Here is a 13,833-nt window from a genome sequence, read left to right as displayed (position 1 = left end):
TTGGAGAAAATGATACATTTGCTCTTGGTAAGTTGTTTCCTGCTGGTATTAAACAACTTAATACACTAATCTGAATTTGACTTATTTTCCCATCTGAAACAAAATGATCTTTTATTCAAAAAAATGACTTAGAATCTTTGATACTGAGAATAATGAATCAATGTACAATAGAAGGGGTAGTGAAATAACCCCGGATAGTCAGCAAGTCAAATCACTGATAATAATGATCAAATCAGTTCTTGCTGGTAGCTTGGAGTTGTGAAACTTGACTGAAGATGGCAGAGGCCTGATATAATAAGTTCAGACATACTTCCTACAAGCCTATAGGATCTGCTATTTTACCATGAACTCAGTACTAAAGAATAAATAACAAAAAAGTTTAAAAACATAAAATAAAGGATCTGTGAGACATTTTGGGTTTTTAATGAAGCTTATAGCTTCCAATTTTTAATATTTCTTTAATGATATTTATTTTAAATAATATTATGTAAAATGGAAACTGCCTGGAATATTTTAAGGCAATACAAAGTTTTTTCAAAAATATCTGTGCAACTTGAATGTGACTTAAAGTGACAGTAAAATGGATTAAATTGGGCTTCAGGTGCTGTTGATTCAGCACCTAGTGCATGAGGTTCTTAGATCCAAACTATTCACATTCTCATTCATTCCGAAATACATTCTTTCTTATTTACATACCATCACTCAATTGCTGGTAGAATTCTCAACCTCCATCACCCTTTACACCTATACTAAAATCAACATAACTTGGTTGATGGGGTACTCAATGTTCCACCATCGACCCTTTCACACTACACTTTCATGCTAATACATACATTTACTCTCAACTCAAACTAGTGGACACATCATATTATTGACAATAAAACAACAGGTGAATCTTAATCTACAAACAGGTAAAGATGACCCTTTTCCTATGACTCAGATCCTCCAAGGGCCACCTATCAGTGTTTTTAATACCCGACAGTTTCTCTGTCAATCCAATACTACTACTCAATATTCCACCATACTAGGGACATAAAACTACATCGTTGGTGTTTCTTGTAGGCCTGATAATAGATACATGATTGAAGAATTTGTCAGCGTGTCAGCCAGACAATTCATGAAATTCAATGAATCATTTAAATTGAAACAATAATATGGGTCCATTTTTTAACTTTTTTAATCTTTAATTTCTAGATTTTAATTAGTAATTATTCAGAAATCGTGAGATGCAGTCTGGTGTGATGTAGGTTTCAGAAAAACATTTTCTTTATCGTGCCAACGTTTCGATCTTTATTGAGATCATCTTCAGGGCTCAAAGTGTTTGTCTTCTGTGTAATTGTGCCATTCTTGCGTGTCGTGTTGAGAGTGCCCCTTTAATTAGTAACTTGCACAAATATCTTTTCATTTCACAATCTCCATATCTTAAATGTTTTGTCTGAAACGTCACCAAGAATAAAAAAAGAAGTCATAAGTTCATTCTCTGGCTGCCGCCCTGACAAATTCTACAATCAAAACTATATACTTGGACTATTCTATTTGACACTGGTCTCATTTTACTTAATAATCACATTTTAAGGCAGAATTGTTCAATATTTCTATCGGTTATTATAATCATAATATTATTAATAAATTAAAGATATGTTGAACAGCCCAGAAATTTTTAAACCATGATTGTTAGCTATAAATTTGAAAAAAAATTAAATTAATGGTTTTTTTAATTAAAACATTTTCATGTGGTTTTACAGTACCTAATAACTATATAGAATATCTTTTATTCTCCAAAATGGGCGTTTCAGGTATTTTATCCATCATCAGAACTTATTATTTTTTGTAATTTTACATTATTTTAAATTTTATTAAAGATTTAGCATCATTTTGCATCACAGGCCACATGATTAAAGGCTGGAAGTAGGAAACCTTCAGAAAGAAAGGGAAATTATCATGATTATGTAAATTTGGCCCATTTCAATGGTAATTGTCAACAATTAACAAAGGCAAATGAACAGTACATTTAAAAAAAAAAAAAATGGTCGAAGTATGCGTCAAATAATTATGAAAATTCCCAATGCTGTTTCGCCACATCATTGACAGTGCAGGCAGGACTTTATGCTAGCCTTGTCCTATTTTCACAAATAATCTGTTTAATTCTGTCATTTTTTTAAACATAAATTCATTTTAGGTGGATATCATGATGATATAGCTGATATTACTGAATTGTAAAAGGTAGATACAAATAAAATAAATAAATAAAAATAAATGTTTCTAAAAGATGATTAATATAGATCATTCCATTATCATAATTTGGCTTTTGATAATCATTTATCGCAGAATTCTTATTTATATTCAGCAATTTTAAATTATCTAATTCCTATTATCACATCATTTTTTAAATCATTTTAATGTTTTTTTTGCATAATTTAACTAAGAATAATTGACCTATTGAGATAAGAGCTGCATTGTTTTACATTAAAATTAAAATTTAATACAATACTATTGATGATGATGATGAGAAGGATACTAGGTACTTGGTTCACTGCAGCCTTTTGGCTAATTGAACTTTCCCAAGTTCCTTGGTTCAGTTCTAGTGACTCTATCTTTCTTTTAAGAAGTTATGCAATTATGAATAATTATTAATCATCACAAAATATTTTTTGTTTAAATTGCTTTTGAAACTGTAATAAATAAATTGCTTGTGGTCAATTTATGTTATACGATAATATTCAGGGTTTATAACAAGAGTTTTTGTACGGGATGAGTGACGTCTGGAGAACAAAAGTAAGCTATTGTGAGGATGGAGTGGGTTCGACCACGCCCCGAGGAATATCGAATACTCAGGGATGAGTGTGTAACGTCTGGACTCTGGACAGTAAGAGTAAGTTTCTGCTGAGGATGGTGTGGGTTTAACCCCGCCTCGAAGAATATTGAGTACTATGGGATGAGTGCGCGACCTCTGAGAATAAAAGTAAGTTATTATGGAGGTTGGAGTGGGTTCGATCACGCCCCGAGGAATATCGAATGTGACCAGATTTCTCTGCGTGTGGGTGATGATGTATAAATGTGTATTGTATGTCTAGGGTCTATTCTGTAGTTGAAAACCTGAAGTACATGAGAAGCTAGCATTTTAGGATATCCACTTAGTCTTAAATGGCTTCAGTTTAAAATACTCGTGAAAGACCAAAAAAAAAAGAAGGAAAACACAAAGAGGGCCAGCGATGATCTCAGCTGTTGGTCGTCCCATAACCTTCCACATTATATATATATTAAATACATGACTTTGTCGTTTGAATTATGCAGAAAAGTAATTTTGCCCCATAATTGGATTTTCCTGTGTTTCCTCATTCGTAAGAAATAGAGAAACAACGTTAATTACGGCTCACGTACTTTGGGAGAAGTAGTAATTATTAAAACCAATTTCAAAGTTTCAAGATTAGACGGGTATTTGCCACAGGCGTAATTAATATGGGCAGTTTACCATTCCCGAACGCCAAGCAGGGCCGAGGCATAAGAAGTCCGTCAGATTTGTCACCATGGATGTTCCCGCCTAAAATTTCTTAATTTGAATTCGATAGACAGGACTTTTCAAAATAAATTTTGGCCGAGGTTAAAGAAAGTTTTTCGAAAGGCATTGAGCTAATGGGTCGATAATAATGGGATAATTTTTAAGTTCTCAGAGTGGGAATGATCTCTCCATTTTTAGAAACTTCATTAAAATATCTTATTAAAAAAAAGTATATTTGTAGAAAGGTATTTTTTTAACGGATTCAGCTTCTGGTGTGAAATGGTCATCTTTTTGGTCTGCGCTCTATTCGTTTCAGCTTCAAGGGATATTCGTTTAGGAACAGGATTTGTTTTATCTTCCTAACAGCAGCTCATCTAAACTAGCGAGAATAGACGGACACAGAAAAAGCGATCGGTAATTTTCCCCCCTTTGCCAGCGGGGCGATGAACCTGCTGTTTCATCGATCATTTTGGCCACCTCGCTCTTTTGGTCGAAAAGATGAAACGCGGCAGACCAAATTGCAAGTTCGACATGACTTCATCCACTCGCAGAACACGAATCGCTCTGGCATGCACAGCCTATAATTCGCGTTTTCGACTATCTTCACAGACCGGTTCGAGTATTTACCGAATCCTTTCACACCGGACTTCAAATGAATAAAACACTGTTGGAAAATCTAAAAACAAACTTAAATTTTAAGCATCTACTTTTAAACCTACTTAATACTTATTGTGAAAATATTTATCGTAATATTTACAAAGATCGAAAAATTTCTGCAGTAGGTGGTTCAGATTTTTTGTTAATATTTTGCGAACAGAAGAAAATCGAACGTTTAGTCATTATTTTTATGAATTTTGTGGAACGGTTGAATTTTTTGAAGGCCGAGAAAAAGAACGTTTTTAAAAATTTGAACAGGCGGAAGGACGGTAATTGGCCTAATCAGGTCCAGCAACCAGAGCCGATAGACCTGAATAATGATGTCATTGTTGAAGACATGTCTGTGTTTAATTTTATATTTAGAATTTGTGTGCTTCCGTGAAAGCACGATTTACAACGGCTTGACTCACTCTAATCACGATGACTGCATCAGTTAAAATAGTTTTTCATGTCCTTATTAAACGAGATGAGACGATTCCGACTTTTTTCAAGCTAAGCACATCCGAAGCACGAATTCGAACCTGGTGCATCGAGAAAATCCAGGTTTGCCGAGTAATTAATCGAACATTTGCGCATTTCTTCGATCCGGGGGCGGCACGTCAAATCCGCCTCCCGGGGGTGGAACGGCGACGGGAAAAAAGTCCAGATGTCTTACCAAGTTGTTGTGGATTTGTCGAGACGCCTTCGCTAAACCGTTCATGACGCACGCAAGCACAGGCACATCGGAGGCACATAAGCAGTTACTCACGGAGCCGGTTTAACACTGGAGGTCATTCGATGGAGTAAGCAACAGGTTGTAGCCTCTTTCCCACCCCACCACCACCCACGATTCACCTCTTTTTCTCAGTCTCCTTTATTCAAACTAGAATTATTAGAGGTCTGTCTCATCCGTTTATCGTCGAACTTCCGGGAGATAAACTATAAATAAACTTAGAAAACGTAAATTTCATGTCGATATTGCCTAACTCCAGCTAGTTGCATTCACCGGCCCGGGTGAAAAGCAAGACGAAAGAACAGACAAACTGAAAAAAACCTACATAGGATTTTATCGGGTTTGTTCCATCACACGGTCACAAGCCAACGAATCCGTGATTTATGATTGCGCAATCCCCGTACATTGACGGAAACGAAATTTTTATTGATATCCAGGGTGTCATGCTACTCGTGTCACAAACTATGCCAGTGAATTTCACACCTCAAATGCAACAAAAAAGTTCGTGTGAACCACGGTCAGATTCTCAACCCTTTCGCAGATCTTCAACATTTTATGTTTTTTCAACTTTTTTCGGTTTTCGTTATAAATCTAATCATAGCTCTTGAACTATTCATTTTTGGGGAAAGCCAAAAAAAGGCATTGAAAAGAACGTTAATTTTCCTTTAAGAAGGTACTCTTTTAGAACTTTCCTTTTAATTATTGGTAAAATAATCTTTCTAAATATTTCAAAAACTGCTAAATTTAAATTTGCAAAAAAAATCTAAATTTACAGCCTCATATGAAAAATTCACGGCAGAACGTTCAATTTCATAACAACTTTTTCGTTTAATAAGATTTCTAGCGGTACCCTTTTTTTAATTACATCGAACCAAAATGCAGAAATTTTATGCTAAACAGGAAAGAGTGGTAACGGTGTGAAAAAGGAAGAACGTGGTTAGTTCAGTATTTCAAATTTTTGTCCTGTTCAAATTTTATTTCCCAACTTTAATAATAACTTAATAAAATTGCACAAAAAGGAAGACAAATGAAAGAAACACATAACAAAACGGACAATAAACATAGTGAACAACCAGAGCAGAAAAATTACACCAAATATCTACACTGAGCCCAGACAAAAGAAAAACAATACAGAAATTGTACAACCCAACTTTAACCTAATAAGGACAAAAAAAAATCAACTTAATTTGGTTGTTCACTGTGTTTGTTATCTCTTTTTTATGTGTTTTGTTTCATTTTTACTTATTTTTTGTTACCATCAAATGAAAAGCATTGAATCATGGATATGTAACCTAACCCTACCTGACCTAACCTAGCCTTTACCAACTCATGCGCTCTTCCCGTAATCGCGGCAACGACGACGCGAAATTATGTAGCAAAAAAAACATTTGGAGTTCAGATGTCAGGTTGAAATTTCTGAAGAAGAGGTAATAGGCAATAATATAAACGACGTATAACAAGTTAGAAAGAGCGAATCAAACATGAGGCACGTGGACTAAAAACTGGAAGAAGGCATCACCCTATTTGTTGAAAAAGCAGGACAGAGATCGTTGATTAAAGCTCGTAAATATTTTGCGGGAGAATACGTTTTTAAAAACCTGCTCTTGTTATTTTATAACGTCTTTTAGCTTTAAACCTTCTTGTACACTTTAGAATAAATTAAGAAAATGTAATGGGCAGTACGACTGGTCAATAGTCATTCAGCCAGTAGTCAATGTTGATGTATCAACTTTTTCAGAAAGTAAGTAAACTCTGGCTAAATATAACGATGTATAACAAGGACTTTTAGTCGACACACATTTTTATACGACTAGTATTTTCATAAACATATTTCAGTTTTGTTGCTTGTTTCGTTAGTCAAATAGCAATGTGAGGCCAACATCGGATCGAACTACTGATACAAGCTCTAAAGTTTGGAAAATTAATTTCGAATAACTGTTTCACAATTACGTCGATTTAGAAATGCAACACGAGCAAGACTTGCTGGAAATAATCCTAGCATGTTCTAGCATAACAAAATCTTGTTCCCAAAACCCAACGGCCTTATTTGAAATTATAGAACTGGAACAAATAGGTAGAAAAGGTAGAACCATTTCAAAAGGTAGAAAACACGACAAAAAGAAAACAAATGAACACCAAATGTCCTGACACAAAAAATGCTTGTAATTAGATTTCTATAACGCTCATAAATATACCAGCATGAGTGTAACTGGCAGGAAACAGTAAGATTACAAAATGAAAGAATAAATGAATAACGATAACCTTTATTGCAAATTATGAACATATATCTGGTCAAAAAAATAGCCTTTTTTAAATAAATTTATGCTCTGGGTCAGGATTATCTGTGTAATTAAAATTTTTGAATATATTTTTTTATATCCAAAACCTTTTCATATATTTAGCTGTATTTGAAATTTCAATTTTAGGTACGTACAAAATCGTATCTACTGATATTTGTTTTTCATACTGAAAAACCTTTAATACAATTTTTTGGGGGGAAAATTCTCACAATTACCTTGTCATCTTTGTTCTAAAATCAGAAAAATGATAATAACTTTTAAACGACTTCTCTGATCCTGAGGAAACTTTCTGCTTAGATCCATATAATACACTTTAGGCGCCAATTTCCAAAAAAATATTGGAACAGGAGATATCATTTGAGAAGTATTTGTCGGTTTAATTCTTACTTTTCTCACATACAATGATCTCAAATTTGGTCCTTGTTAATATTGGCTTAAAGAAGAGAAATTCCTCTTTCCATCGATCTCAATAATCGAATAAAAATTTTAAGTGAAGCCCAAATACAGTAGAGAAAAAATTCCCTAATCCAGCTCAAACGTATCTTTAGTTTATTGCTAGGAAAATTAGTATTTGAGGGTTCTAAAGGATGCTTAAAATAAATTAGAAATGTTTTAATAGAAAATTTTTCGGCTATATATTTTTAAATACAATCCTGCATATTCTTGTTTTATCTTTCCGTAAAAAGTTTAAATCGACAGATACGTAACAACTTTGAAAAGTTACCCAAGGAAGCACCCTTTTAAATCCACATTGCCCTCGCCCAAATAGTCACTCGGGACAACTGAAAATTTATAAAATCCTACCAATATGATTATAAAAATACTAAAGCTTTAGCGTTTCGGCAAAACGGTGGTTGACTGGGTACCCGTATAAATATGTAGTTTTGAACAAAAAATCTCACGATAAAAACGCAATAAAAACATATTAAAAGAAAGTGCCAACATCCACCGGGTCGGCAGAGAAACTGTCTAATATGAAGAGTCGATAGGTGGCCTCGGTGGATCTGATCCGTAGAACAACGGTCAACATTACCTGAGGTAACCATGAGGTTGACCCACGGACAGTTAATTTTGGGCCAAAGCCCCCTTATGTGACGGGCATATAGAGCAAGGTTGTTCGATGTGTTCCAACTAATTGAAGAACCTTGGCTCCATCTAGAGAGCGCGTAGGAATGCTACCCGATATGAGAATGGTTCTTGAACCCGGCAGCGACTATCTGCGTCCCCTGTTTCGTATTTTTTTCGAAGTAAACAGCGTTGTTTTATTGTTTATAGTAGTGATATTTTTGGGTCCCCTAGTGTCTATGGAGATAGAGTGAATATATTTATTACCGAAAATGCATATTACATTAGTTATACAATAGGTGTAAAGGGTGATGGTGGAATAATACGAAACATTTATTTAAGAATGAATGAGAGTGTGATCTAGGAGCAGATTGTGTTGGGGCTGAAATGACTGTTGTTGACAGCCATTATGTTATTGTCCGCCTCTTACGCAGAGAAAGGTTGCTTGTGTGTCCCACACAAAGTTGTTATGCCTTGGCTACTTATAAAGAGCGTGTAGGCATGCCGCTGAATTTACTAATGGTTCTCGGGCATAGTAGCGAGTTTCTGGGTTCACTGTCCCGCTTTTTGGAAGACGTGGGAAGTTTTTATTGTAGATAGATTTTATGTGATTTTTGTTGTTGTTATTTATTTTGTTTAAATGCGTGTATTTATTAGTATGAGCAGTGAGAAGCTGATGGTGAAATAAACGTCACATCGATTAAGAGTCGATGATGGAATATTTATTTATAAAAGTACCCCATCGACCACAATATCGAGTTCTCCGCCGACTAATCAGAATGAGTACAATGTACATAGGAAGAAAATAGAATATTCCACCACCCTAGGGATAAGGATAGAATTAAAAGAGGTGGCCTCAAGGCCTTCTGCACCTTGACCTGATTTTTCATTATTCATTGGCCAGCTTCAGGTTGTTATTCAATCTCCATAGCATCGTCAGTGGCTCCTTAGTGTAGGATCTTGCTTGCGGCTATTCTTCTCCTAGTCGCAAGAATTTGCACCTACAAAGACCTTCACAAAAACATAAAACGTGTTCTGCGGTCTCCCCCTCTTCCTGGCAGTATCTGCACAGTGCTTCTAATGTTTGTACATCCGATGCGTATGTCTTCTTAGGTGGCAGTGCCCTGTCAGAAGGCCCCCAGAATCCTGGTTCGGTTCCAATACCCTAACTGAGTGAATGGTATGCAAATAAGAAAGAATGTATTTTAGAATGAGTGAGGGTTTGGATCTGGAGAATGATTCCATTGAGGGTTGAAATGTCCTAGCTGTTGACAGCCTCTGGACCCCATCCCTTGGACGGATGAAACTGAGGTCTGACCCCGCACTGTCTTTATTCAGGGTGGGTGATTCTCGAGGTCTGCCCGTAATTCTAAATTACAAGGTGGAATTGCCTGCCAATGTACTGGAAGAAGATACTGGAAGAACATACTCAACTCCATTGCAAGCATATATATCTGCGTACGTATATGATATAATAATGCATAAGCGTATATACAAATATGTCCAGATTTGAGCTTATATAAGTCAGTTACCATTAAAGCAATACATTTATTATATGGACCATGGATATATATGACTACAAACGATTCAAGCCGAAACAGTCAAGTTGTCTTCTTTTCCCCGCATAAATGTATAAAAAGTCCCCCGTTATACAATACGGAACATACTACGGATGTTTGAGTTTAACGTATCCCACGATGGTCACAGACCGCGGATTTATAGCACGATGATTTTCCGCACCGAAGACCGAGGTTTTCTCGGATGCAACAGGCGTTAAGTTAATTGATTCGCTCCGGAATCTCTAGATTAACAAAACACCGACGATAGCATCTTCATTCTTTATTTATCTAATTTATTATTCATTTTTATCTTATTTATTGTCGGTAGGAAAAATAAATTAAACGAGAAACTATTTTATGAACTGTTATTGTACCATAGCAGGTATTTGAGCAGGAGAATCGGCATTTTTCGAATCTATACTTACAATAATTTATTTTTATAAATTGTTAAACCATTTCGTTGATAAACGTTAAAATTGTACATTGCGCCCTTCATTGCCACAATTGGAGGAAACAAATCGAAATCTCCAAACTGAACTGCAAGTACAAACGTAAAACAATAAAACATTTATCATAGTTTTTTTTCCCGTTTGAAGAACGTCTTTCACCATTATTATGTTGTTTTATCTGGATGTGATAAGCCAAATCGTTTTCTTACTACTCTTACTTTCCTCTTTTTTCCTCATCAAAAAAATATTTAAACTTTAAGTACAATGCTAATACTATACACAAGTAAATATTACTGTTGTATAAGGTAACTTGGGCATCCGTGGGGGGGAGATAACAAGTTGAGTTTAAAATTGTAGCTTGTATTAATAAAAGATTAAAGAAAAATAAAACGTTCCGTTACGAGTATTATTTTATTTACCACACCATAAAACAATTACTATACTACTAGCACCATAATTCGTTTCCATAAACCAAACAACCCTGTCAATCTTGCTTCATCCTACTGCCATAACAGTTTCCTTCCTGTAATGAATAAACTTGAGAAACTCCTATTAAAACACCTATACCCTATCTTGGATCCGAAGTAACTATTCCGAGTCACCAGTTTGGATTTATATCCCTACACTTTACAATCCATCAATGTCCTCACTTGAGTAGAAGCAGTGTTGTCCGGGTGTGTTCTTCGACATTGCTCCAACCTTTGTCAGGGTTTGGCACCCGGGCCTCCTTTGAAAGTTGAATGGCATCCTTCTACTTAATCTTTTATATGCTTAATGTTAGACAGGTCACAGAGATAACCTCTATTGGTCCTATCCAAATTGGAATCCCACAAGGGAACATTGTTTGACCTCTCCTTTACAAANATATATATATATATATATATGACATTCCTATCCTTCCAGAAACAATTCTCTTCACTTTTGCTGATGGTGCAGCACACCTTTCTCCATATAAAGATCGAGTCAATGCCGATACACCATTTGCAGTGCCTTGACGTTTGCTCCAAAGCATGGAGAATTAAAATAAAGCAATGAAGAACATAACTTCATGGTCAGATGTATTACACTGTCAATCACTTTAATGAGATTTCAGTACCACTTTGAAATTACTTGTGATTTCACCTGGGCAAATGGCTTACTTGGAATCCACACACAAAACTAAATTGAAACAAACTGAACAGAATTTACAAACTGTTACTACCACTACTCAACAGTTGAACCAAACTTCCACAAAGGATTTATATACACCATAGTTAACAAACCTATGTGGACTTATGGTCTTGAACTCGGATTCAATCAAGCATGCCAACTCATAACGCGTCCAAAGATTCCAGTCAAAAGTCCTAAGAAAAATTGTTAACTCTACATTTTATGTATCAAACCTCAACCTACACCAAGACCTTAAAATTCCATTTGTACAAAAGTAATGAAAATCTATTACAAAAAATTATATTATTCCCTTTCCACAACCACGCATGCTAATCCAGGTATTAGCTCAGCTTTACTACCATCCCTGTTAATCCTACCTGTCAACAGAAACACACAAAAGCCACAGAAACAAATCCGATGCCTCATATAGTGACAAAGATTATTGAAAAAATTGGGCATTATTTATTTGTACTGTAGGAGGATCACCACTGGTTTTATAGATGTAAAACTTAATAAAAGAAAAAAAAGTAAAATTCTTTGGTACTCTGGGCAGCTTAAAACGTGATATTTAGTTCTTTCATTGTTGTAAAATATGTATATTTAAAGCAAAAGAAACAAGACCTTTTAAGCCCTATAATTTTTTTCTTTGTGCTTAAACAATTTGCTATCAATCCTTGAAGGAAGAGTTAGGGACGTAAACAAAAATTGGCTCATTGCTATTTGCAGATGATGTGCTTATGGCCAACAACCCAGTTGCTCGTCAGTTGGATACAAGCATACTAGATGGATATTGTGTTTAATTACTAATTTTTTCCTCATTGTTAAATTGTTTCTTAGTTTTTTAAAATTATTATTATACTGGGTGAAAGAAAAATCTAATTTATAGTTTAGATTATTATTTTGACTTATGTATTTTTTGATGTTAATTAAAACTATCTTTAATATGAATGTAAAATAAATTATGAAATAATCATAAGAATTCCAAACTTCAGCAGACGCCATTTATCCATGCTTAAAATATAAATATTTAGTAAACTGATATTTTTGTTTAATAATAATAATTCTTCATCTTCTTCTTCTTCAAAAGAAGTATTTAATTTTCAGTGTAGTGCTTCAACTGTCAATGTCAAGCCAGGGAAAAAAATTATTTCCATATTAAAATTGTTAAAAATGATATTTTTGCTGGCTGCTGATGGTTTTAGAAGATAAAAGAAGGGTAAAAAAAATTAAGTTTCACATACAGATGCCTATCTTATGCAGTTTGTCACTTGACTCTTTTAAAACATCTGCCAGATGGTCTCGCAGCTTTCTATTCAACATAAACAACAGTTTGACTTGATAAGAAGAGTGCTTTTTAGCTAATATATTGATTTCTTGATTAGAACTAATGATTATAGTACAATAACTGTTTTAAGATATATTATATTTTTGTTCTGTACATTTTAAACACCAGTGTCTTCTGTTAAGTTGTTGCCTCTTTAATCTTATTGATTTCATGTCAGTATGTTGTCTAGGTGTAGTCTTTGAATCAAGGTATTCTTGAAGGCTGGAGGTTGCTTTGATAGGATTCCAGTTAACAGAAAGACTCCTTTTAAAATGTCTAAAACCTTCCTAGATTACCATAGAATAATTTCTTCTCATCAATTTGGCTTATATCCCAATCACTCCTCAATCCAGCAAGGTTTCAGAGTTGTTAACTTCATTTCCTCTCCTCTTGAGAACAAGTAATATTGCTTGGGTGCATTCCTATATATGGTACCATTATAAACTCTCCGTTGGGGTGTCGGTGGCCGCAACAGTTTAGGCATTAAGACGGCTCTCATTTCTGTAAGGTAAAGGTCCCGGGTTCGAATCCAGTGGCCCTGCATTCAACCCCCCCCCCAAAAAAAAACCCTCAAAAGTCAGCTTGGCTTTAATTATAATCCTTTTTAACTTACTACTGCTTCAGAGTGAGGTGTGTCGACTCAGATGTCAGCACAGGTCAGCATCCCATAATGGAACTTTCTTGGCCCTATCTTATATGTCATCTACCTCTGACATCTCAACACCATCATTATGAACTATGCAGATGCCACAATGTGTTCTAACCAGATATAAGTAAAGTTAAAACAAAAGAAAAGTAATGTAAGTGCTGTTAGACAGAGGTTCTCAACTTCCAACTACTCATCAGATGTCGTGGCCATATAAAAATCAATTTTGTGACTGATAAAGACTTTTTCTATTTTGGACTATTTATTCTACAGTCTATTTTGCAAATGAAGTTAAGGTTAAAAAGGACCTAAATGCTCAGGTGTTTAGAATTCACTAAATAAAGTAACTTATTTAGACATATCATAATTTCATCATAATTTTGTTAGTGTAGCGTACATGTTAGGTATAAACTCATGGTAATCACTTAATAAATTCAAAAAGTTCAGAAATCACAGCCTAGAAGAATGACCAA

The 13,833-nt window shown here is 34.8% G+C and overlaps 1 protein-coding gene across 3 annotated transcripts in view; it reads right to left on the bottom strand.

The window, feature by feature from the left end:
* Positions 1-13,833, bottom strand: part of LOC106662754 (four and a half LIM domains protein 2) — a 159,148-nt gene that overhangs the window by 145,108 nt on the left and 207 nt on the right. The window contains exon 1 of one of the 3 annotated variants that reach the window (XM_014387020.2): positions 4,812-4,913. The exons of 1 other annotated variant lie outside the window; for it this stretch is intronic. In XM_014387020.2, coding sequence (XP_014242506.1) covers positions 4,812-4,856 — 45 coding nt within the window. In that variant the 5' untranslated portion in view covers positions 4,857-4,913. Of the gene's footprint in view, positions 1-4,811; positions 4,914-13,833 lie in introns of those variants that run through there. One more of the 3 variants, XM_014387022.2, reaches the window with a different exon arrangement.

Source organism: Cimex lectularius, unplaced genomic scaffold, assembly GCF_000648675.2.
Source record: "Cimex lectularius strain Harlan isolate CLEC.00 unplaced genomic scaffold, Clec_2.1 scaffold45, whole genome shotgun sequence".
Taxonomy (NCBI): domain Eukaryota; kingdom Metazoa; phylum Arthropoda; class Insecta; order Hemiptera; family Cimicidae; genus Cimex; species Cimex lectularius.
Note: the sequence above shows the minus strand (reverse complement) of the source record. Positions and strands in the feature narration are given on the sequence as shown.